This window comes from Zonotrichia albicollis, chromosome 1 (genome assembly GCF_047830755.1).
Source record: "Zonotrichia albicollis isolate bZonAlb1 chromosome 1, bZonAlb1.hap1, whole genome shotgun sequence".
NCBI classification, from domain to species: Eukaryota; Metazoa; Chordata; class Aves; order Passeriformes; family Passerellidae; genus Zonotrichia; species Zonotrichia albicollis.
The window spans coordinates 40,406,395-40,433,113 of record NC_133819.1 but is presented as its reverse complement, the minus strand read 5'-3'; the positions used below and the strand labels follow the sequence as shown (position 1 = coordinate 40,433,113).

The following is a 26,719-nucleotide window of genomic DNA, read 5'->3' as shown; positions in this document are numbered from 1 at the left end:
TCTTTTTATACAGTGAATTCATGCCACAAGGGTAAAAAAATAAGCTACCTTCCAGTTAAAGCCATTCAGAAAATCAACACAGTTTTGAACTTGTTTGCTTTCAACCCATTAAAGTTTAGAATTAACATAACCTAGTTTATTGGTTTTTCATGCTCTTCAATATTTGTCTTTTTATACTAGACCCAAAACTAAACTTCAGAGGCCAAAACTGGGGCAGGGGAAAGGGAGGAAGGCAGGCCCCTTTCATTAACGTCAGACAAGGGTTTCAATCTCAGGCTCACATAGGATTCACAGTATAACCACACAGTTAGCTTCTAAAATTACCCAAATGTATTCAAAATGTTTGCTTAGTTGAATGTGTTATGCTTTGATAGCATCGCTCCATGCCATAAGGGTATGGCAAGGAAATAAAATATGAATGATAGCACTAATAAATTATCATTGTAAACTACAACCACACCTTTACGTGATCTTCTGATCTTTACTGTGAAAAATGCATTTAGGCAATGGGTAAAAAAACGTTCCTTGGTGTATATAATCTTCTGAATGTTATGAAGGAATGGAAAAAGAGTGATTCATCAGATAAAATATTGAAGTAATTTCATGTGCAGCTCTTATGAAGCCAACAGGAATTTTGTTGATATTTGGGAGATTTTACTCTATCCAGATACTGTTATGTACATTGTTATGATTTAGATTTTTTCTCTGAAGACAATAAACTGCATGCAGCTAAGCACCTGGTTCTGAAAGAGGAGGATGAGCACAGGACAATAAGTCTTACAGCCCACACAGGATAACAAAGTGATGCCATCCAGAGTCTGGGCAATATATTGGCCTAAATAACATTTATGACCTGCACCATAATCTGCCTATCAGCCACATTTGCAGTTTCATGAATCTCTCTTCCTCTATTCCTTGGCTAATGACAACTGTAGCCTCCTCCTTGGCTAATTATTGATAAGTATAGGTGAATTATTCAAATCAGTTTCAACTTGATTTTCAATATGCCTGATCTCTAAGACACAATTATGAAACAAGGAGTTGGATATCTGAATATTTTATCTCCAAATTAATTCCTTCCCATGGATGAATGCTTGATGCCACAGTAGATTTTGGTTACATAAAGAATGGAGGATTCCTGCCCTTAAGCCCTATAAAGCTTGATTTACCACCTAATCTCATACTTAAGAGAAACCAATAAGGGGAGTAGAGCATAATAGTGATGGCCAACTTTTATCTAGGCAACTTAAAAAGGTAATTTGACATTCTGGAGACCAGATTTTCAATTTGAAAACAGAATATAACCTGAGCTAAAGGTACGTTGGAACATTATGAAAACATTATTTGTCCACAGAACATCTGCTAAGAGGAGGGAGGAAACATTTTGGAAGTCACCACTACTTGATCATCCATGATCTAAGGGAAAAAAGTGAAGACCCATTGGAAGAGTACATGGCATTTGGAATAGTTTCATGGGCAACTGATGATGTTATGCATTATCTAGTCTTCAAACTATTGCTCCTTTCATTTTGCCAGTGTATGGTTTAAGCCTAAGCTTTTTAGGGAAGTCTTTTTTTATTTTTTTCAGCTTAGTTACAGGAATAGTCAGAAGTTTTATGTTTTCCGAGTTGAATGCAAAGGACAGATGCTTATACATGCTAAGGGGCAGTAAATTTTCTCTTTGTGCTCATACCAAGACAGGAGTGAGGATAGCATTTTGCAGGCTTTGCACAAAGAAGAATACCAGGAGAAGAGTTGTAGTTATGCATTACAATTCAGTCACTGCAGCTGGATACAATCCATATGATTTGCTTACATCTTCACAAGATCTTCAAGGCATATCAGCTGCAATGCGTTATTCACAATGTCAAATATCCTAGACAGGCCAGAAATAAATCTGTCTATGAGCTATTACTAAGAAATCATCCATCAGCAACACAAAAGTAATCTCTGCTGTATTCTAGTCCAAAGACCAATTGAGAGGTTCTAGCACATTGCCTGAGATCAGTTACTTCCTGAGCTTGGCTTTTTGCCATTTTTTCAGTCATCCCAGAAAGAAACAAGGAATTACACAGTGTGCTAGCTTGCCAAACCAATGACATAAAAAAAACCTATTAGTCCTGATTGGATTATTGTGTTTTCCAGGAAGGTGATAAATAAAACAAAAAAATATTTTACATTATGTACGTAGACACTCTTCATAATCTGAGGCATATCAACTATCTTTTCCTCATGTACATCCTCTCTCATAAATCCTCTACAAAGTGCTGATATGCATCAAATTCTGAACACTTGTGAGGGACATAGAAAAATAATCTAATTTGATACATTGCCATTGTGTCTGTATGGATGAAGAGCATAGGTACTGTCTTAAATGAGAATTTGTTTTCTGCAAACCTGATGATAAGAGAAGGTTTTAGAACCCACAAGCATTCATCCCTCTATCTGAAGAACTCCTAAGTGTAGGTCACTGATAAAACAGCTAGGTTTGAAGGAGGGAAAGGGAAAGATATGCTAAGTACTGATAACATTTTCAGTTTCTTCCTCCTCCCCAAATCATGTCTTTCTGAACACTCCAGACAAACAGAACATCCATTACTTTTGTCCTAATTTCTGTCAACAGTGAACTTCAATACAGGCCTACATCTGCTGCCACTGCAGTTGGTGAGAACACCTCTCTAGCAGGACTAATGTCAGCCACTGCTGCCAACGCAGCCTTACAGCACAGATCAGCCTGCCCTTAAACCACTTTGAGCGGAACCCCAGCTCTGCCAAACACTTAGAGACAATCACAAAAGAGAAAGGAAAGCACAACTCTGGGTATTTTCTTCATCTTAGGATTTTTTTTTCCAACAAAAGCAAAACAGTCAGCCCATGAACTCCCTCTAGAACAGGGTGTACTCAACTCATATGCTTCAGTCTCGACAACAAACAGCCTGTGCTGCTGGGCTTAATTGCTGCCTGGCAGTTCCAACACACAAACTTCTCCAGCAGTTTTCAGATGCTCCAATAGCACAACTCCCTGGAAAACCATCAGAACCCATTCCCTGTCCTGTATTTTTCCCACTTGTCCTGAAGACTTTTCTTTGCAGTTCATTCTGGGTCACATTTGTCAATCATCAAAAATGCTGCCTTGACTACAATTCCACCCAGACCATACTGTAGGAAAGTAATATCTTTGGGATAAGATTCATCTCACCTAACTCACTTTATTTCAGAGTTCAAGCATATATCCTTGGCTAGCCAGCTAATTCCCATCATAATCAGAATCTACAGGCAACAGCTCTATGCAACAGTGTCAGATCCTGGTGGGAATTTGATTGGCATATATATTCTAAAAGATTTCAAATATCTTTTTAGTTGCTCTCTGTTTACCCAAAACACCATATGTTCGATAACTTCAAGCCAATCTCTAAGAAGTCTAGCTGAGGGGCTCAAATGTCTTAATCTGTTCCTCTTAGAAACTGGGAAAATGTATTTTATATGATAATACAGCAGAGTCCATTTTTTATATGACAATCAACAATACTTTCTTTTATGTTACTTTTTAGACTTGCACAGGAAACAAGGGGCCTGTGTTGTTCAATATATGATATTTTTCACTTTGATTTTTCATTGGGCTTTCAAATCTGCATGCAATTTTTGCTTTTAAACCAGCTGAACATACAAACACAACTATAACTGATTTTGGCATTCAACAGAACAGAGTCTCATGTATTTGGGGTTTCTATTATCAGAACCCATTTTAGCTACTTTTTTTCATTTTAGCATAATAAAATGATTATGCAAGAAACTACAGTGTCATGTTAAATCTTCCAGACATGAGAACAAATTAATGACTTAGTGGGTGAAACTCTGGAATGCTGACAACTGCAAGCTAGGCTCCTCTAATGTACTGGTAGCATGGTTAACAGCCTGCAACCAAAATGTCTCATAATCCTTATGTGAACCATCACTTTATGCCTTTAAACTTACACTTCTATTATACCATTAAATTCCTATTTTTTTCCTTGCCAAAGCTTACTTTATTTTCTTGGTCAAATTCTACACTAATACAAAATGTTAGCCTGGGGTTGTTTGGAGAAACAGGTGTATATAAAAATGAAATTTATATCAAACTTTGTGGGTTTTCACACAGGGTAAAATAGATTTATCTTGCATGTTGAGATACTGGAAGGGAGAAGTACCTGAAAGAGTAATTAAGAATAAAGTACAGTAAAAAGCAACGCCACCTTTTTATCTTACACCCTATTTAACTTCCTGCTTTTCCTTCAGCTTTCTCCCAGTCAGATCTTCTTTCATATAACTCATATATTAAGTACTTTCATGCTCTGTGTAAAAATAGTGTCAGGTTGTTCTAGTTTCTAGCAGGGCAATTACTGAGACACAGGTGTTGTGAAAAAATAGATAAAGGAAGCATTCTTCCAGAGCCTTGTCACAGAGAAAGATAAACCAGATGTTGTTTCCTCTGCTCAGCCCCACTCTATTACTGTGCTTTTTGGCTTAGGAAATTCCCAGATCTAGGAAAGTATAACCAAGTGGTATCTCCATAAGCTCACTGAGACACCTGCTACTTGCTTGTGCTGGAGATACTACCTGGACTTACACACTGAGTCTGTTTCTGACATTTCTTACTTTTACTAATTCCCACCTGATCAAACAGACCCCTCAGCCTACAAAGTCTGGCAGCTCTGGGGCCATTCTACACTGAGACATACTCTAAACAAGTCCAAAGTCATATTTCCTCTCTGCAGAAACCCATGCCAAGACCCTGTCATTTTGAAATCTTTACTATAACATTTCACGGCCATTCCAGAAGACACCACTGCTTGCAGAATGCAGTTATAAAATACTACCCCATAAACTCTGAAAACTATTCAAGGGACCATAAAGTCATCACATAAACTCTCACCAAAAACAAGGGCGGGGGGGACAAGTAATAGAAATTCTAACTTCTTGAAGGAAGGATAGTAAATATGTTTTTATTTTACAGTAATTAACACCACCTCCTTGTTACCTTCACATCTTTTAAGGTGTCACACTAAATTATGCTCTTCATAAAAAGCAACTTTTAGCCATTTCTAAAAGGCAGCAAAATTACTTCTGAGTAAGAAAGCTAAATTGTTTTTCTTAAAACAACATATCCAAAAAGCCTTACAGGTGTGTCCTGACAGAAATAACTACATCAAAAACCTAGAGATTTTACTTTGGATTTATTCTTATAGGGTGATATTCTATTATCACAAAAACCAATGGAAATCTTGATATCCACTTCAATGGTGACAGAATTTCACTCACTGAGTTAAATGACATTTATTAGATTTTCATGTTAAATGCAGAGGAAAATCCTGTTCAGGATTCCTGCTAATCCAGACTCAGAGCTTCTACACGACTAAAGCAAGAAAGTTGGTAACCTCAGATCTCTTCTAAACTGTACAGAAATGACCCAATTTCCCACATTCTTTTGAATACTAAATCTTTGAAGCCTGAGATGAGGGAGGAACCGCTATGTTGCACTTTGAGTTTCACTGAGTATTCTGACTGCAGTCTTTGTGAGTCTGCAAGGATTTACATTCATTGTCTCTCCAGAGCCACTCGCAAAATGATTTCTAAAAATTCTCTCTTTCAACTACTATTAGGCACTGTCTAATACAGGAACAAGGAATTCCTGGCCCAAGGGCCAGATACAATCTGCAACTTAATTTCAGGCAGTCTGCAGCCAAATGACTTTGTGTGTGTGTGTATATATTATTGGCTGAAAAACCAAAGTGCTTATTGACATATGACTTGCCAAAAGCCTCCAAGGGACCTAGAGGGTCCTTCTCAAGGAAAGGACCCCTACTCCAGGGCTAACAAACTGCAGCTCAACATTACAGCTACCAACCAAGCAACACAGAAGCATAATATTGCAGATTATTCCAGAGTATGTAAATGCAGAATTCCAGTGTGATTGTCATGTAGGTTTGCCAACTGGTGAAAAGGGCACCATTAGCAAGGTATTAGTGAGGTTACTCAGTGCTGACAGCTTCAAATCAGTAAATGGCAAAGATGGAGAGGAAGGAGGAGAGAAGGAAGAAATTACTATACCTTGAGCTTCAGAGTTCAGAGAAGATTTGGGGACTGCCAGGAAAACAAACAAACAAAAACACATCTTTTTGCCTTCAAACATTTTTTGAGCATTTGAAACAGAAAGTGAGGAAGTGATAGCACAATTTCTGCAAGGTTCCTTTTTAAGCAACCTGTACTTTTATATCAAGCAACATTAAAAGAGAATGCAATAGATTCAGAGGGAAAAAAAGAGTTCAGAACTGAGGAAGTTGTTCACATCCTCCTGTCACTTGATCTGAACCATCTCATATCCATCTAGGTTATTGCTGTTTCCTCTGTCACAGATAAATGACTGCCCATGCAGTAAGAGCCACTGCTATGCAACAGCTGTGCTCTAATGGACATTTTAAAGCTCCTTGGGTTGGCAGATGCGGGAAGGGGAGGAAGGAAGGAAAGGAGGGAGGGAAGGAAGGAAAGGAGGGAGGGAAGGAAGGAAGGAAGGAAGGAAGGAAGGAAGGAAGGAAGGAAGGAAGGAAGGAAGGAAGGAAGGAAGGAAGGAAGGAAGGAAGGAAGGAAGGAAGGAAGGAAGGAAGGAAGGAAGGAAGGAAGGAAGGAAGGAAGGAAGGAAGGATGAGGTGGAGAGGCAAATGAGAGACAGGCAAATGTAATGGGTTTACATTGTCACCCTTCATAAATCTTGATTGTGTCTCCAACAAGATCTAGAAAAATCACAATTTCACTCCAGGACAGGGATGTTCATTACCCAGGTTCAAACTGTATGAAAAATTGCTGTGGGAGAATAATTCACAATTGATTTATGGCTAAATTGAGAGAAGTGGAACTGCCATGACCAACCCACTGCCTTCAAAATATCTTCCAATCTTGCACCAACACTAAAAGCTTTGCAGGAAGCTGCTTCTATCATTTGTGTACCCAAATACAAGGCATTAGCCCAGCATATCCCATTAATCATTCCAGCCACCTAGAAATGAAAGCTGTAATAAAATGGAGAAAGGGAAAAAATTAATAATTTAGTACTTGATCTTGAAATATACCATTCTAAAATAAACACTTCTCTCTTCATAAGCCTGAGAGAGTCCTTAACAATGTTTATATTGCAAAATCTAACCAATTTATTCTTGTTTCTTTAAGGGAAAAAAAAAAAAAAAAAAGATAAATCTGTCAGAGGGAAGACTCAGGCTTCAGAATATTTGTTCATCTTCTTGTTAAAAAATACATAATTTCTTGAGAGTTGTTCAAGGCAAGCTAAACAAAGGCATGGCTTTGTATAACAGATTGTTTTGGAGATCAGCTGTTCAATGTCTCCATATGCTTCAAATCAATACAAAGGGCACACGGATGTTTAGATTAATTTCTATGCTCCAAGAAGTGCAAAAATGTCTAAGGCCATGCATTCTATGCTCACCAGCAAGTTCATCATCAACAGACACATTACTTGGGAGCAGCATCATGCCTTCAGGAAAATTTAACCAGTACACTGCTGTGGCACAACAAATGTGTTGACCTCGAGCAGCAGCAGAGTGAAAGGAAAGTGAAAGGAAGTTAAAAAATTATGATTCTCCTTCAAGGAACAATCTCTCAAAGCAAAAGGCAACTTTCTGACACTGTGGAACGAACTAGGACCTACTGTGAAAGAGCCATCTGCGTACAACCCTGAAAGAAGGAAGTCATGAAAGCCACTAGAAAAAACAAATCACACCATGTTATTCTTGTTTACATCTATTAAGAGATCCCCTATCATGCTGCACTATAAATTCATTTGTGCCTGCACACACCCAGACACACATTTGTTTCATGTACACCTGAGCAAGTGGTTTTAGGCCACTGGTTTTTTCCAAAGCACACCAACTAGACTAATAAGATACTACTACATGTTATAAATGAGATTTGTAAAGTTGCACAGTAGCTGAATTACACTGTATCAGCACAAGCACTAGACATCTCTATCAAAGGCTTTTTCTTTTTTTTAGTGAGTAAAGTACACTGTATTATTAACTTCTCTTATAGAATGTAAACAGGATTTCAGAAGAGGAACTAATCACAAAAAATTCAAATAACAGTTTGAAAACTGGAGCATGAAGAAACTAAGTAACAAACCCTCTGACAAGGCACATTTGCTGGGAGTTACGCTTTTATAGGACTACAGCTGTCACCTATCCTTTACCCTCTTAAAATCTTAAAGTTGAGGTCATGACATTAAGGCTGAACTGTTAATATCACCTCCCAAATTAGTCATAATTACTATCTTTTTGAACCACTGTGGGGTTTCATCCTGAACCCCTGTGGGCCTATGCTACGGGATGAGAAGAGACCAAGTTCCTGACCTCTTACCTCCACCAGAAGCAGTATCCTCCATACTTGTATTATTTCTCCTCTTCTCCATCTCCTAAGGCTATATTTTTGGTCCTTCTTCTGGCAGGAGTTGTCTCAGGCTCTTGAATGCTCTTGCCACCCTTTTTCCAAGCCCCCTATTTCAGTCACATCCTTTTTGAACCCAGGAGGCCAAAACTGCACTGTGTTCTAGCTGAGACCACAGGCACAGCTTTTTACAAAAGTCTGTACAATGTCCTCTCAGTTACTCAACTTCTTAGCCGTCTTCAATGATGTGCAACCTAATACCACAGTTGGGTTTTGGCTGCTGTAATTTGACCAAGTGTTCCCACTGATGTTTCACACTCATTTCTTCTGGATCTGTCAGGACTGACTGTTCACACTCGGTTGTTCTTTATTCATCACTGATCTTCATCCAGCACTATTCTGCCCACTTGGTGGAAAACTTTAGAATTAATACTTCTTGCTCCTCCTGAATAGACTGTGTAAGTATTTCCACACTGATTTTGCAACATGGTGGCTCCAGCTCTCTCTCAATAAATACATAAACAACAGAAATCTTACTTAATTTGCATATGTCCAAAGCCCAGCTTTGGTCTCTTTCTACCCCAACACATTAGCCTAACCCTCTGCTTTTCCTCTCCTCTCTAGCTTTCAGTCTGATAATAGTATTTTGCCTGTTACTCCACAACATTGGAGATTTTGTAGGTTTATTTTGTCCAGAGCTCTGTCACTCAACAGCATTTTGTTTCCAATTTCTCATTACTTTTCTAATACATTCTCCATGCTAGAAGAAACATCACTGAAACATAAAAAAAAAAAACCAACCCAAAAACAAAACCAAAAAAACCCCAAAAAACCCTGGTGGACTACATCATGCCTCTCTGGTACTTTACTATTGTTTTTTAAATGAGGATTTCAAGTTGATTGCCAAGTCCAGATTTAAAGTGTTACTTAAATATATGACTGAATTAACTAACTACACCTGTAACTGATTCACAGCTGAAGCTCTGTTTCCAATAGAATTTACAGGAGACACAAGGCTCAAACCACTGCAAAACTCAGCCACAAATCAAAGTCCTCTTTGGCATATGGGACCAATTGGTCTAGCAGGAGTTTGCTGCTGGAGCCCTCAGCAGCTCATGCTTGAATCCCAGCTCTCAGCCATTCCATTTCTTCTCACAGTGTTTTGTTATCTTCAGTATTGCACTGCTCTCCTTTGCAGATCTGTCAGGCAGCCATGCAGATTCACGGGTGTTTCTGTATGACTTCTAGAAACCAGAGCTATTCTAGAAGCCTGTCAAGGACTTTTCTTGCCTCAAGGTCCTCCAGAATTTGAATTCTGAGCTCCAAAGACTCATCTGCCATGCAGGAATTCAAGACTTTGATATGGGATGCAATTAAGCAATCCAGGAAGGACAGGAGGAATGAGTAGGACACAGTGTCTTCCATGATCTCTGCTGCACCAAGGAAGCAGTTCTATCAAGGATATATTTTTACTCCTTCTTCTCCAAGAAAATATCAACTGGATGCTGTGTACCTTTGAGGATGAACACCAAGAAAGAACAAGCCAGAAGGATTCCACTAAGTCAAGCAGCATTTTGGAGAAAGGAAACAAAGGAAGAAAGAAAACCTAGTGTGTATGATGTGGCCCAACTTCATTTTCATCATCTTAGATGGAGAGACTACTGAAACCATAGCAGAGGCCAATATGACAGCAGGGTTATTGCAGATAATATCCATAATAAAAATGCAATAAAATTACAAGGATGCACTGGTGTTATTACACTTCAGAAACTAAATTCCAGCACTGAAAAACTCAAAGGCATAGACATATTCTGAAATCTTCCAGACACCCCTCACAATGACAGCATTGCTTCCTCAGGGCTCAGTCCTTCACTGCCCAAAATTAGAGTCTGCCTTCTTATCAATTTCAGCCCTGCAAGATTAAACCTTGGCATGTTTGTTCCATGTAAGCATCCACAGGTCAGTGAAGAAAGTGCAGCCACTCTCCCTTGGATCCTTGTCCCACACTTGTTTGTTCAGGAGTCTGCAACACTATCAATGTCTCATTATTGAATCAAAAGCCACCACAGCGACTGAAATGCAGCCCAAAAGTGGGCACTTCTTTATTTGCCCCCAAACAGCATACAGGGCAAAAAGACAACAACAAAGCCCCCTATGTGTGTGCTTCTCCTGCTCCATAACAGCTGCATTTCATCATGTCATCCACCCCACGATCACTGTCTCTGGGCTGGGAATATAGCTCTGTTCCCAGCATGCTCCCCATTTGCCTGTCAGTTTAGTGCAGTGGGTGCTGAGTAACCCTCCTTCTTCCTTGCATCAGCATCTTTAAGGCTTTAATATTCTGTTTGATCTCTGAGGCTGAGGGAGGAGTAAGCAATTTTCTGTCTGGCTTATTAGCTAGGTAGGAAATACTCCCCAATAAACACATTCTATAGCATTGCCTTTAGACCTCTTATCCATGACATTGTTCTCCCCTTTTTTTGGTTTCTTATAAGACATTTCTGTTTAACTTTACGCATTCAGGCAAGTAGATATAATGCAAATAACCTGAGAGCCAACGTTATTTATAACTCTACTGCACATAACACCCTCATTCTCCCCACCACCCTTTCACTCTATAAAAATATACAAGAGTAAACAGGCACTCCAGAAAAAGAAACCCAGGCATCCAGTGTTAAAACTGAACAGCAAAGAGCTTAGCAGCAGCAAAATATAACCTCACCTCCTTGTGAATAATGCCTTGCTATTTAGTTTGGTTACAGATGCCCTATGCTGCAAATACTATGCTGTGGTATCAGCTTTTCTCTACAATCTACAATTTCCACAAGTCTGGAGGATTATGTAAGTGGAGGCCAAAGAATCCATTTGGAGAATTGAAAAAGAGCAAGTATGTTTAAAATTAGGACTTCAAAAAAATTCTACAAATCAGAATGAAAATGCTGAAGTATAGACAGTGGGAAGGGAAGGGAAGGGAAGGGAAGGGAAGGGAAGGGAAGGGAAGGGAAGGGAAGGGAAGGGAAGGGAAGGGAAGGGAAGGGAAGGGAAGGGAAGGGAAGGGAAGGGAAGGGAAGGGAAGGGAAGGGGTCTAGCTGAACAACTTTAGAGGAACAGCTTTGCTCAACTTTCTGCCCAGATATTGTGAGCAGCATTTCACGTCAGTTGTCTGCAGTTTCTTTCAAGGTACAGATAAAGCGGTAAGCGTCACTTAAAACAGAAAAATCTATTACTCAAGCCTCCTGCTCATCACAGATGAGGCATATCCCTGGTTAACAACATGGGCTACATCTTTGTGGAGGCTTACAATGGCTTCAGAGCATTTGGCCAAAAGTCACAACAAGCCTGCCATCAAGCTGAGAAGTGAAAGGGCACTCAAATGCTTAGTTTGTGCTATCTCATGAAGAAATTCTTTAGAAGAATGTTACAGGGAAGCTTTTAGAGAAAATAAAAATATTTATTTCGTTCCTCTTCTGAGGATTTCTGAATTTACACTGACATTTGACTGCGCAGTTACTTAGCATGCTGTACACCACATTTCACTTACAAAAACAGCGGACACAGTAAAGTTCCCCTTTTCCCCAGAAGATGACAATAGTGTATATTTCTCATAGAGTGTTACAATTTTTCAAGGTTTCGGGTTTTCAAGGTTTTTTAAAGACTCAAACAAAGGAAAATATGTTTGAAAGGAAGGTTCTATGATGAGAAGGACACTGAAATGGAGATACAAAATTTGTTTCTATGATACATTAAATATCCTACCATGGTCAAACAGACACACACAATAAAATTTATATGTGCAAAGGATCCACAACCATAGGTCTTCCACCACTTCTAAAGTTGCTTCAGCAGCAGATTTTGTAATCAGTCACAAGCACCTGTAAGACAAAAGAATAAGGAACAAGTGTTAACAGAGAGGCACTCTTCCCATTCACAGCTTGTAGCTCATTAGAATTTGCAAGAATCTTTAAGATCAAGGGTGACTAATTCATCTCCTGGTCCTGTGCCATTCTGTGATCAGCAGATGAGTGATATCTGATTTATCTGTGATCTAGGTGTACAGCAGGGGCAGCAGGGCTGTATATGGAGACACCCAGCAGTACTCAAACCTATAAAAGATGGAGGAAGTGAAGCCTCCAGTCAGCAAGACCACCCTCCATTTGGTGCACAAAGTGGGTGTTTTTACCCACCACGCAGCATTATGGTTTATGTCACTTGCGCTGCTAACAGCACGCTGGGGAAAGGTAAGACAGCAAACATACATTTGTAATACACCACCCAGCTCATCAACAGGAACAGTAAAACCTTTAAAACAGACATAACAGCAAAAGCAATTAAGGAAACTCCTTCAGTTCAGAGCTACCTGGGGCGAGCACATGAACTGGCATACAAGCTGCCTGGAGGCCCTGGAGAGCAGTTGCTGAATTAGTGAGGATTGGAACAACTAATTGGTGATTGTTTATCAAATAATACACTAGCAATTCCACTGTACTCTAAGAGGGAGGCAAGAATAAAGTCATTTCAGGTGCCACCACTGCGAACTTAGCATTTTTCTAAGATACATAAGACACATTCTTTAACTCTTTTAAGTGTCCATATGCAGACTAGACAGAGGCTGGCAGGAGGCACATTTACAAGTGCATTTATTTCAAGTGTCTCTGCTAGTTCAAAGGACTCAAACAAAAAACCGTTGTCTAAAAAAAACACAGATGTGGTTGGGAGAAGAGAAGGAGGACAACTTATCACTTTTGAGGTGGGAGGAAGGGATGGCAAATATGGTACTAATTAATATAAAGCATTCTCCTTCCTTGCTGCCCTGCTGTCCCCAAACACACAAAATGAAGAATCTACTCTGCTCTGCTCTCTCAATACTCTTGGCACGTACCTCCTTCTCTCTCCCCCTCGCACTCCCTCTCTCTCCATAAAGGGGCATGAAATGAGAAATTTTAGCAAGGTTTCTTTACAGAAGAGAGGCTTGGCTTCAAGCCCAGTATACATATGTGGGAGGAGGGAGTCTTCAAAGAGAGACTCCCTCAGCGCTGCCCGAGAAAGCCGAACTTCTCACGGCCTGCCAGCGAGGTTTGCTGGGACGCGCTGGCTCAAGCCCCACCAGTCCCTCAGAGACAATAAATGCCCAAGGATGTAAAAACATCTGCATGATGATGTCTTGAATTTTCCTTAGTTTGAACTTTAGGAAGAAATGACTGCATGTTGAGAGGAATGGCTTAAAAAAACTCCAAACCCAATCAAGAAACAATCCAAAAAAACTTGGGGTGTCATTGGATTTCCCTTTTATATAGCATGTCCAATTGTAAGAATTAGTCAACTTATACTAAGGATTATTTGTTGTCTTTAGCTTTGTGCAGTTGATTTCTTTTCAACAACTACTTGTAGACTCTTGTAATGGTGTGTTGGTATAGTTACACAAGCATAGACAATTTACACTTACAGAAAGGCCATTTGCAGGTATAGTTTAACAACATTTCCATGAAAATATTGAGTTGACCAAGAAAAAAATCCTTTTTTCCCCTAGTCTAACTTCATACGTTCTAGGGTTTTTGCTAGCATAGTAATGATGACAAAACTAGAATAAATCCCTACCTGACACAGCTATGGCAGCAAGACTAAAGCCTTCCTCTCAATTAGGTTGAAGTGCTTCATATTTCAGCAACATTTATGTTACCAGCTTTTCCCCTCACAGCACAGTGCATCCTCCCCAGTCACCTGGCTTTGCATTGCTTCCTGCCCATACTCTGGTAACCATGGATCTCCTAGACAACACTTACAGCATCAAGTATGCAATTGCAGGCTCACCTAGGGCCATTTAAAAGGCCATTTTAAATTAAGGCCATTTTAAATTTTGATTGTTTAAAAAATTTCCCTCCATCATGCAGACACACATTCTGCAATTTCTGATGAACTCTCATCCCCAGCTTACAGCCAATTCTGACCCAGGGCTTGGTATTATGGTAGTAAATGCTGTACCACACAGTTGAAATGTATGTTTGCGTTAGTTCTGCCTCCATCCTTTTTTAAAATGCACAACATGAATCAAATGCATCTAGTTTCCTCAGCCATATTTTCACTTTGAACATATCAGGAGGTAAACAGAGCAGACAGCTCTTAACTTATTCTTTTTTTTGTAATTAAGTGGGAGTTTCTTACCATGCCAAATGAAATCCAGAATGCTTCTGTGTAGATGCCTGAAAAAGAGAGAAAAGTGTTTAAAAGACAGTCTTTTGCTCAATGAAAGTCTAACTCCAAAAAAAAAAAAAAAAACAAAAAAAGAACTATTGCCAGCATAATTCTATAGGTTGAGTTAAATAAATAAATACTTATCTGATTAATTGTTGCCTGGAATCCATTTGTGCTTGTATTTCTTGAGTTAGAGGCCATATTAAAAAAAGTGGACAGGAGATTTGAAATCTGAGGATAACCTACAGCTTGATTCTAAGAAGGCTCAATGCACCAGTACTTTCCCATGGCGTGGGTGAGACAGGTTTAGTCATCAGGTGTGACAGAGAGCAGTCTGTTGCAATCCAACATTACATGGAGAGCCAACTAGAAAGCAACGTTTTTAGCACATACACTGCACACATTACAATACCCTCAAAGAAAAGAAAATCAGGTGTTTCAGTACACAAGCTTTATTCGGGTCAGCTGCATTTCAGTCTCTCTGAATAGCTACAGCAAGTGCCTGGGTAGAAAGATGTTCACAATTTGGAGATTATTGCCAGACATCAACATCACTGTTATTCACATGTGGGTGACACACTAAGGTAATATGTATACAGCTATTAAGACAAAAAAGACCCTTAAAATATCTTTGCAAATTAGGACTTCGCCCTGAATCTGGTTTTGTCCATCTCAGACTTCTCTTTTCAAAAATCCTTCTGCTGTTCTTTTCTGCAAGAACACGCACTGAAATCCTTCCACAAAAGCTCAAATTGCTTTTTAAGGGCAGGAGCTTGTTTGTCATGTATTTAAACAATACCCTGGCATGGGGTGGGTGTAATTACATGGGAAGAGACAGATGTGATAGGCTCAGAGACTGAGGAAGTTGAGCATCCTATCACACTCACAACTTTCACTTTTTCCTCCTCAGGCAAATGCAAACAGCCTCAGCTCCTTCCCCAGTCCCACTGTCCCAGCCTCTGGGACTCCCCAGCTCCCAGCAATCTCTGGTGAGGTGATTCCCTGAATCAGAACTACATTTTTGTGTACAATAGCCTTTGGGAGAGTTTTCTTTAAGGGGTATGTCCAAACACCCCTGTTGACATGGGAATTCTTGGCATCTATAATATCCCAGGGCAATTTCACAGCTACAGGAAGTCCTTTTTGCTAGTTTCAAAACTGTCACCTAACAATTGTCTTGAGGCTGCTTGGCTCCCATGGCATGAGAGAGTGAATGGGCATTTTCTATTTGCTTTCTCCATGCCACTTAAGAGTTCACAGATCTTTGTTTCTTCCTGCTCAGATAGATGCCCAAGTATTGTTTTCCATATGGGAGTCACTCCACATTTTTATCAGTATTTCCTGTATCATCTCCCCTTCTTCTGCATCTTTTCTAAAATGATGGAGCAAGGATGCAATATTGAAGCATGCCATGCATTCATGCTGCAGCATAAAGACTCTTGTTTTTGTTCACAATTTTTTTACCAATCAGTCCCAGTATTCAGGTTGGGTTTTTTTTCTTTTTCTCATTCCTATTGCACATTCAGGAGGCATTTTTATACAATTATTATAAACCAAGCTTTCCCTCCAAACAATAATTTACATTCCTTCACTGTGTATTTCAATACAGAGTGTGTGAATACTGTATGAATACAGTAGTATTTCACTGTTTCTCTTCCTCTGCACTATTCCATGTTCTGCCAGGTGGTCCTTTGGTCGCTCTGTATGGCAAGGCTGTTCTGCAGACACACAGCACATCCTCACCTCAGCTATCCTGTTTGATCTGGTATCATCAGGAGGCTTTTTTGCCTCATTCTCCACCTCTTTCAGGACTATGCTGAGCAGCACCAGACAACAGCATGACCTCACTGGTCTTTCCCTCCCTTCTCTAAAAGTTGGCCAGTTTCCCCTCATTTTTATTTCCTAAACTGAAATTATTATTAATCCACTTAAGGACTTTACGCCTTAGCCCATTGAAAGTTTTTGAAGATGTATAAATAACAAACCAAATAAAACTTGGGAAATTTGTTTATGTGATTATAACAGAAGCACAAACATCCTGAAGCTCAAAAATCTTCTGTCCAACCCTTCTTTAAAGTAACCCTTACCCTTCACACACCAAGGTTTTAGCTTCTACTTGAAATAACAGCATACATTACACCCTGGAACAACTCCTCCCCAGCCACAGGAGTTGCCCCATCTGTGGGGAATGTGTCACATGCCTCAAAGAGAGCTTTTCTCACTGTGCTTTCTTGAATCACAGAAATTGAAATTGAAACAGGGAGCTGCTAACAGGAGGGCCACACCCAGCTATGGGCTGCAAGTGCCCCATTGCTTCCAGGACCATTAAGCCAAGGTATGTAGTAGAATACACCAGCTCTGGAGATTTTTTTCCCCGTATAGTCCATCTGGAAAGACATTTTTTCCTGTTCTTTTGTATTTTGGAAAAGCTGTAGCTCTTCTCCCCCACTCTCAGCCTTCTTGTGCACACGCATAGGTTGAACAATGATGCACGTTCCATGCTCACACAAACCCTCTGGCTTTGAATGTCGCTCAAATAACACAATGCCACATATGGTTTCCCAGTGTTCAAGAGCAGTTCAGAAGTCCCAATTTAGACTCTGAGGCCCACCAAATAAAAAGGAATGTGATGCATATGTTCCCAGTTCTAGCTCAGCAAATATAGGCTAGAGGAAGAGAAAAACATCAAGCCTGGTAACTTAATATTATACTAGATGAATAAGTATAATTTTCTAAATAAAAATAATTGGCTCAAATATAATGCCAATAACCCTTCAGGGACTTGAGCTGGTGAGTACCATTGAAAATAATAAAAGAGGCAATTCTTACTGCATGCATACACTTTAAGAACAAAAACACAGTGGGAGAATTTTAATTCCAATGATTTGGATAAAGCTGGCTGTCCTGAATCAGCAAGCAAAGCACAACAGCTACAGTGAAGTAAAAAACCAAAAGAATTGTAACTTTTAGACAGCAATCCAATCTTAGCTAAGCACGACTCCAGGATTGCTAGGTCAACACACTGAGTGAATGCTGTGCTACAACATGTAGATTCTTTAGGAACAGGATCTTCACCACAGAAACTACAGGCCCCTGGCAAACATCAGATCTGAAGTGGCTGGTGGTCCTCACAGAGCAGTGCTGTGGATTGAAAGGTGTCTGCTCAGGCCCTGCATGGCCCTTTTCTGCACCAGAAACAGTACATAATTGCTCCTAAGCAATGAAAAGTTGAAAAAAAAAAAAAAAAACTGAAGGAAATAGATACTGGTATTACTCTGATTCTGCCTTCTCCAGCAGAGTTCTGCTCATTGCAGCCTTAAAGCACAGAAAGAGCTGGTACTTTCTCCTCAGAGAAGACTACTCCAGAGACTGGTCAACGCTGCAATTAAAGGATGCACTTATTGATTACACAGACCCTCCAGATTTCCCCAAGGTAACCAGTGAAACCCCAGTCTACCTTTCTCGAGGATACAAACACTGTGGGAAGAAAGCAGTCAGCCCCTGCCATCCCGGCCACGATGCACCTCCTGCAGCACACGTTGCTTCCTTTAGACCCAGTGCAGCAGGGAGCAAGCACTGGATTCAGCCCAGCTCATTCACCATTTAAAAATTAATAGCAAATGCAGCCTCTCTAGCTGCAGGTAAGGCACCCCAGAGACCTCTGAAAACTAATGTCAGCCCTCCAACTCCTGTTCCTATTACAGCACTAATCTTCAGGTCCATCCCCACACCAGCCAATGCTTAAAGCAGCCTGTTAACTCTACCAAAGGACTGATTTTAACTCAGCTCACATACACAGAAAGGTAAATGCAACATGCCAATAAACACATTCTGCTATCAAAGAACGACTTAGAAGTATCAAATTTTTAATATCACATACTTATTTACTGATGCCTGCCCTAGCAGGCATATGTAACCTAATACTGTATTTTACTGATATTGCAGACGGTATAACCAATCTCCTAAACTCTCAACACTCTCAATGGATTAGTATGATGTGTGGAGCAGTTTTAGCTTACAAAGCACTACTTTAGTGTGTAGAGTTATTGATTTAACTTAGAAATTCTGCTATGTCGTGTATTTTTACTGATTTACCTTTACAGTAGTGTAAGAATATCTTTTCTCCCCCCAGAAAACTTGGACACACTTCCTTATCCAATACAAAATATTGCTCCTAGTAGGATTTTGGGACAGGCGCTCAGTAATCAAAATTATGGATTTTTTGAATTTTTTTTTGTGTTGCAGGGCTCCTCCCACATTAGTCATGTCTTTTTTTTTTTTTTTTTAATAAACCTGGCATAACCCCTAAACTTTCCAGAAATTTCTCAAAGAAACACCTGCAGTTATATATCAGTGTACCCTCTCCCTTCTTCCAGCCTCAAGCTGGGCAGATGCTGATACAAAGGGAAAAATTCTCCCATCTGGAATACTTCCCAAAGGTACTGATACACTTTCCTTCTTCTCAGCTGCAGTAGTCACTCAACCCTCCAGTCTCCTCTCCTTTTGAATGCTGCAGGAATCTCCCATGTGCCAGCCCCAGTCCCAGCTCACAGTTCTAGCACATATGGAAAGCTGCAGCTGAATAGCGCATACAAATGACAGCAATAAAATAATGCAGTGGCATTGCTAAAAGCTTATTTGGAAAGCACATTTTAAAAACAAGACCAAACCTGAGAACCACTCAGGAATGTCAATGGTATTCTCCTCCAGGTTTTCTTCATCAGTAGCTGTCTCTGCAGCCATGTAACTCCAACTCCTACCTTCTGCCCTGCACCACACCCCTTTCATCAATGTATCACAGGTATCTTTCTTTTCTTCTGTTAACTATTCTGTATTTAAATCCTCTGTTACTCTGCTATGTTAATCAATAACAGCCCCCACCACCTCTTTCATTCCTCTGCTAATCAATGTGATATTGAAAGTGTTTCAATTTTACCTTATGATGACTTCACATGGCATAAACCACAACCAAAAAAGAAGTCTAGAGCCTAACTCTATGAATATGCTTTCCCTCTTTTTTTTTTTTTTTGCAGAGGTAGACTTACATCAACAATTAAATATGCCAAAAGGCTCACCTAATCTGTATCTTGAAGTACCCCAGCTCACTACATTTTTGTACATTCAATGAATTACAGTCTTTAATTGTATTCATCAAAACTCTCCATATCAGCCCATGCCCAGTAGCCAGTGACATGTGACTTTAGTAAGGGCTTAGACTTACAAAGAGTTGCTGCACATCTGTTGATTCACATCAACCAGTTACATGTATGTTTTTCTATGCCTTATGGCAAATGCAGGATAACTTACAATTGCTTCAAAAAAGTCTTGCCTCACAGAAAGAATGCCATATGGTTCTATGCCACTTCAACACCACAAGGAAATTGCCACAGAAAAGATTTACATATTAAAGCATTGCTTTAGTCTCAGATACTTTACCTTGATTTACAGTTTCCACACCTTCACACTTTAAGATAATGTTATCGTAGTATCTGGATGCTACCAAATTCTCCCTATGTTAAAAAATATATTTAAGTTTATATCTAAACTTCTGTTATGGTAAATAAAGCCCTGTGATTTCAGAAGGCACATAGATCATAGACAAATGGGTCTAGCAACCAAAATCTTCTCTCTCACACAATGATAAATTGTGCCATTCCAGCAGCTATTTAGACCTCACTGCCTGAACTCAGGCTGACCTGAAACATACCCATTCCTTCATTACCCCAAGCTTTGTGTCATGTGCAGCATCAAACAACTTATCTTCTTCCTTCTTACAGCACCTCCAGCAATAGCACTCTTTTCAAAGTTAAAAAATAAAAAAGAAAAAAGGCAAAAAAGCAGACTATTTAAAATGAACTGATGTTTATGAAGTTAAAACAAAACAGAAGAGCGCATCCGACTCTGCTCTGTATTTTTCAGCAGCAGAATATCCTGCGGTGGCCTCAGTCAGCTGGGCTCTGTGACCCTCGCATTGATCCCTTGAGTGTGTTCCCATTTTATCCAGCAATGAACACTCCAGCCCCAAAGCCAGCAAGAAGTTTATCACTGACTTCAGCTAAGAACAGGATCCGGCTCAATCATAAGAAACCTTGAGCTAAATAAAGCGGCAAGAAAAGGCACAGGAGGGAGGTGGGGGGTGTCAGCTCAGAGAGCTGTGGGGCACAGCTCTGCTTGTTACCAAGGTTACCTGGTACTTCCCCACATAAGATTTCATTTTCAATCACCAATAAATCTGCAAAAGTTTGACCCCCTCGAATAGGAAACTGGGGTTGAAATGCATTAAATATGTGCTGCAGCCTGATTTGGGGGGGAGGAAAATGTTTTCAGACATAATATTGTAGGCAGTTTTGAGAAAGAGGTTCCAGGGAAATATGTGGATGTGGAAAGCTCTTTTCCAGTAAAGACTCACCACTATGGCTCTGCCTTGGGTCTGACAATAGGTATGACACAGATCCAAAATCTCCTGATTGTGTCAGGTATGTGTCTAAAGGAAAACCAGCCTGAATTTAAACAGGTTGCAAGTCCTCAAACAGGATGGAAAAAAAAACCCCACCAGTTAAAAAACAGTCAATAAGGATATATTCAATTTTTAGCTGCTTTAGTTTTTTAGCTGCTTTAGCTGATAAGCTGCTTAGGCAATTTCAGCCATTCCCTCAAGGCTCCCAAGCCAGCAGGTTTGCCCCACGCTGGGGCTGAGCAGGACTTTCCCTAAAATTGCAATTCCAGTGTGCTGAATGCTGCTCTGTATAACAGCATGGATACCCTCTTCCTCCAGCAGTGTCTCCCCAGCCAACACCTCATTTGCTCCGGTGAACATGGAAGAGAAAGTTTTCAGAACCAAACAGTATGGACAAAAGTGTCAGGCTTGCAACATTTAGGGAGAAATAGAGGGGAAAAAAGTATGTAGGTAGGGAAAATTCTTTCCCTAAACCCTTAATGACTGGTATGGAGAGGCTGAAATTACCATAGATGAGAAATGGGATCTGAAAGTCATGGAAACTGAGATAATTCATGAGTCTGGCACCGAAATCTGTAAAAAAAAAACAACGTAACAAAGAGGTGTGGCAATGTGGTGTGAGTCTCAGCTCTGATGATCTTGGATGCAAAAGAAATGCTGAGACTATGTCCAAGGGGAACCAACTAGCTGAAGAATCTTTGGAAAGGACTCCAGGCATGAGGTTCAGTGGGAACAAACCAACATGGCAGAAAGTCCAAGCAGAGACGGACCAGAGGAAGATCCTTGACCAGGGTAATTTTTGTGGCTGAGCCAAAAGCTAAGATGTCTGTCAAATCTCTATGAAGTGAATCATAAATGGGATTGGTGATGCTTCATGCCAGCCTGTGGGAAAAACATGCCAAGCCTGTGGCTTGGTGGCCACCAGTTATTCCACAGCGGCCCTGCTTGATGTGGTGGACAGGAAGATCTTTGGTCTGTTCAACAACTCACAGAGGTTCACATTTCACTCACACTCTACAATTAATTTGGGGTTTTCAAAAAGTGAGTTGACAGGGAGCAAGTTCTTCTCCGGTGTCTCTCCTACTCCCTGGTCTGTTCATGTAGTTTTATTTTAAAAAGCTTGATTTTGTAACCTGTAGCTGAATCCATTCCTGTGGTGTCTCAGCCTGTACTTATCTACACACCTCTATTTCTTGAAGCTCAATGAGAGTTAGGAAATTGTGTTTTGAAATGTGCACCTTGTCATTGCATAAAGACTTTATACTGTGGAGGAGATGAGGAAAGGGATATTTTTCATTCTTGAGAAATAGTTATGGCCATATTGAAGAGTGCAGCCTCCTTCCCCTCAAAGAGCGTTTTAATCCTAATATCATACAAGGGGATAACTTTGGTACTAAGGTAAAATCTGATCTGAGCAGTCTCATTGACTTAGGACAGCATTCCTTCTCATGAACAAATACAGTATTCTTCTGAGATCTTTTCCTGAATTTACTTAAAACATGGTGATTTCAAGTTTTACGTGCCACTTTTTGTTGGTTACTCAGAGAAACTTTGCTAAATAAATTCTGCAAGCCTCACTACAGATGGGAAAAACAGAGCCCCGTGAGAGAATAGTACTTGCTCCAACTCCCTATGCAACCCAGGAGGTGATTTAAAAAAGAAGACATAACTTCCTACCACACAAGCCTCCTCTGTGGCAACCCAAAAAAAAACTAGATCCAAGATTATTTAACTTGTGGTGACACTTGCCTTTCAGTAAAAAGGCTGAAAAATATCTTGATCAGTGCCATAGCTCATGAACTCACAAAAAACTTTACAGTTCAAAGCACACAATAAATCTGGCATATGGCATGTCTCACCTGCCACTCTGAGAACTACCAGGTCATTTGTTCCCTGGAAGGATCACTTCATTCAGATCCTGGTGCTGTTTCTTCCCCAGTGCTACACTGCCTGCATGGCTGACAAAGGAAAGGGCAGTTCTTGTTAAACTTGCAGCCTCTCAGAAGTTTCATCACCTCCAGGGAACCTTCTTGCATTTCCATTACTACTCCTTCCCCCTTCAAATGATGCTTCTTGATATTTGCTGTTCACCACAAATGCGCTGCTTTCTGTGCAGAGGTTGGGCCAGCACAAGCCATTTAGCCTGGCAGTTTGAAGAAAAATGTTAGAATGCCTTTTACAGAAGAACAAACATTGACTCACATTAGGAAATGTCACTTTGCGATGCACTGTTTTGCATGACCACCATGGTTGCACTGCCTCACTCTGATCAGCCACATTAATATTTGAATACTGGATGACAACAGTTGAAGATTAATTCCAGTAAGTTATTCACGCCTGGAGGTTCAGATTTCCAAGCAGAAGCATGTGGGCTAGACTATGGCATTTCAGCACATCCCCAAGGAAAGCGTGGTGGGAAGTCACCCAGCCCCAAGAGGATCAGAGTAGCTTGGACCTTTGCAAAATAATCCCTCTTCCTGCTTCCCTGTATCCAGAACACCATCAAAGATGATATGCCAAGGGCCTTTTCTTGCTGCCAGCCAGCATTGCCAGACAGTATGCTTACAAAAGGTGTGGACATACTCAGCCTTGTATTCCCATTGGAGGAAGACACATCATTTATTTAGCCCGGGAAGCAAAAAAGGCCATTCTCAGACAAGCAAGACAATGTGTTTGTGTACTGATCAAGTCAGGACCTGTTTGGCCCTCAGCATTTATTTCAGTTCCATACTCCTTACATAAGAGTCTTCAAGTGAGAGAGGCTTTGAGAACATGACAGTGTGAGAAGAGATCCTGTCAAAACATAAGTGTGAGGCCCTGTGCGGTGAAGAGCCTCTCAAGAACGCTTTCTGCCACAAGAACAAATCCTTTCCCTGCATTGCTCCTGACACACACAGAGCATGAAGCTGATGTCCAGGAGCATTACTGGAAAGCCAGGGCAGAAGGGTTCAGCCAGCCAGCACCTAACCCTGTGCAGGAGGAGATCCAAGGAGTGCCTGCATTCCACTGCTAGTTTGTGCCTAGGGTTTGAGGAATATAAACAGCAGTGAGGTTATTTGAGATATTGTATATTTTTTCATGAAGTCATCATAATACACACTTTTTCTTCAACCATGGCTTTTCTTAAATAAGGGAAGAGAAACAGCTTCAGGTGGGCTCAGCAATCCCAGCTCAACTCCAGCAACATTTAAGGAAGTGCCTTCAGCATGCAAAATTCCACTAAAGACAGGAGTGGAGGATATTACTTTCTGATTCCTACCTTTGCAATGGAAGTTCAGAGCCAACAAAAAGAAAGTCTCTAGTATAAAATTCAATAGTACCAAATCACTACACAGAAGCCACCAAGACATCAAGTCTTAAACACATGAATCCAGTTATTATTGCCTTCTTGAAACTCACGGCCTGACATCGCCATGTAGCAAGTAACAAAATGTGAAAATTTTGGCTAAATATGAATTAAGAGATATGAAAAGGGGTACAAATTGAATTCTTCAATATACTGAACACTGTTTTAACAAATGAACCCATGTTTATGCTAGGCAGAAGTTCAGACAGAAATCATCTTGAAATATGACTTTCGGCTCCCACATAGGAACAAACTACAATAAAACAATTATTAAAAATAGCTGCAATTTCTCTACTGATTGGTACTGAAAATCAGAAAGGTTTTTAAAATAACCAACAAGAGTTTGAGAAGTTTTTTTGGGCTAAATATAAACAGTAAAAAACATTGATCTTTTAGGCTTTTTGAGGGACAAAAAAGTCCAAATTTAAAGCACTCTCCTTCTCCCTCTTTCTATGACCTGGGCAGAAACAGGAGACATTTATAATGATGTGTATTAAAGTCAATTTTTCCACTGCTTTGCAATCATGTACCTCCGTAAAAGAGACAGAACACTGCCAGTGGAAAGACAGAGAATTTCTGGTGTGTGTCTTTTATCCTGCTATTTTACAGCAGTATGGGCATAAAACAGGTTCACACAGCTCTCATGGATCATTACAAAAGTCCAGGTCAACAAAGATCGAGCTCCTTGTCTAACCTGTCAGCTGTGACCCTCATGCACATACCCTGCCTCCAAAACACACAGCACTGCTCTGGCAGAGGACTGCTGGAAGTGACTGTGTGCTGCTGTCTGCTGAGATTACACACACCACTCCAAAGGCTTCCTTCCACCCCTTCCACATCTATCAGCCAGCCTCTGAAGTTCAGTGCCACAAATATCCATATTGTAATGCTGCATGTTTTATGCAGCTACAAGTTTCTCTAGATCACCAGCACCTCGAGGAACTGAGAAAACAAACAAACAAACAGGAAAAAAAAAACCTAGCCAAAAAAGAAAAAGGGAAAAAATGCAAACAACAAACTGGGAAATCATCTTCACCTTAAGCAAACCATGTTAGAGGCTCTATTTTAAAAGCAGCAAGCTCAGGATTTCAGCCTGAGATACAGTGTTGAGACAAGGGGTTTACTCCAAATTCAATATAACTAGTATTTACCAGAGGAGGGAAAAGGTTCAGAATATAGAGCAGGTCAAGTAAAAGGATTGTGCAAAATTGAAAACACCTGCAAGGTGAGGCACATATGGTAGATGCGCTGACTATATAGGAGTAGACAGGAAGAAAAAGGGGCTTGTATTCAGGATGGAAAAGAGCTGTCTACTGCCATGAGCCAGCATGTGAAACTTGAAAAGCATCACAGTCATGTTCCCAAGCAAACACTTGTGTTGGGCTTAACCCTCACAGCTGCACAGGGAACAGGATGGGAACTTACCGGCCAGAGGCCAGTGCTTTCCCATTTTATCTTAGTCCCAAAGAGCAAAGGGCATGTTCAGGTGTGAGCAGGCATTTGCAGAAGTGTTGCTGCCACCCTGGTCAGCCTTTCTTCAGCCCAAATTCTAGCAGGGCACAGACACAAGCACTCTGAGCATATTGTGAGTAAAATACTGGGGTGGGGGGAAAGGGAAGGAGGTAAAAAAACACCCCCCATGTATCTAAAGTACAAGGGATAAGATAATGAATTAACATAGCTGGGGTTATTTTCCCTTCAAGTTTTGCATAAAAATCAATAGGAACTAAAAAGATAGGAAACATTCTGAAAGAACAGTTGAAAAGATATGGTTTTACAGCCTGTCATACCATTTTTTTTTCTTAAAGTAAAACTGATTTTAGTAAAATATTAAATATTAGCTATAATAAGCAATTGAAAAAACAGTGTGTTAAACATTAGCAAAAAACTCTCTTAACAGTGTTGCTCCAGAGTCACACCCAAGAACCAGTTGGGAACTGGCTGTGACAACTCTGTTGCTTCCAAAGGAGCAGGAGCAGGGAAGACAGCAGTAACTCACCAGCAGTAGCTTTCAACATTACTCATTTTTTCCAATCAACAGTCTCAAGAAGAAAACTTAGCTCCATTCCTCCATACTGTTCCTCTCCCCACTCCCTCAAATGCAGTCCTCCAGCAAGTTTAGGTTCTGATCCTACCTGTCCGTAAGTCTTGTAATAGTCAATAAAAGCCTGAATTAATAAATAGATAATTAGATCTAAGTATTTTCATGATCTAGTCTGCCCTGGCTCTTGCTTCATTAATCCAAGCACAAATGTCCCTCAAGCACAGGTGATTAAGACTGCCAAAAGCCAGACATCCCA

The 26,719-nt window shown here is 40.3% G+C and overlaps 1 protein-coding gene across 10 annotated transcripts in view; it reads right to left on the bottom strand.

Annotated features, from left to right (window-relative positions):
* RBMS3 (RNA binding motif single stranded interacting protein 3) overlaps positions 1-26,719 on the bottom strand; it is a 707,096-nt gene that overhangs the window by 650,701 nt on the left and 29,676 nt on the right. For 2 of the 10 annotated variants that reach the window (XM_074538979.1, XM_074539007.1), the window contains exons 2-3: positions 14,587-14,624; positions 12,184-12,299 (exon numbers count right to left, since the gene is read on the bottom strand). The exons of the other annotated variants lie outside the window; for them this stretch is intronic. In XM_074538979.1, the coding sequence (XP_074395080.1) occupies positions 12,184-12,186 (3 nt within the window). In that variant the 5' untranslated portion in view covers positions 12,187-12,299; positions 14,587-14,624. The remainder of the gene's footprint in view (positions 1-12,183; positions 12,300-14,586; positions 14,625-26,719) is intronic. 10 annotated transcript variants of the gene reach the window in all.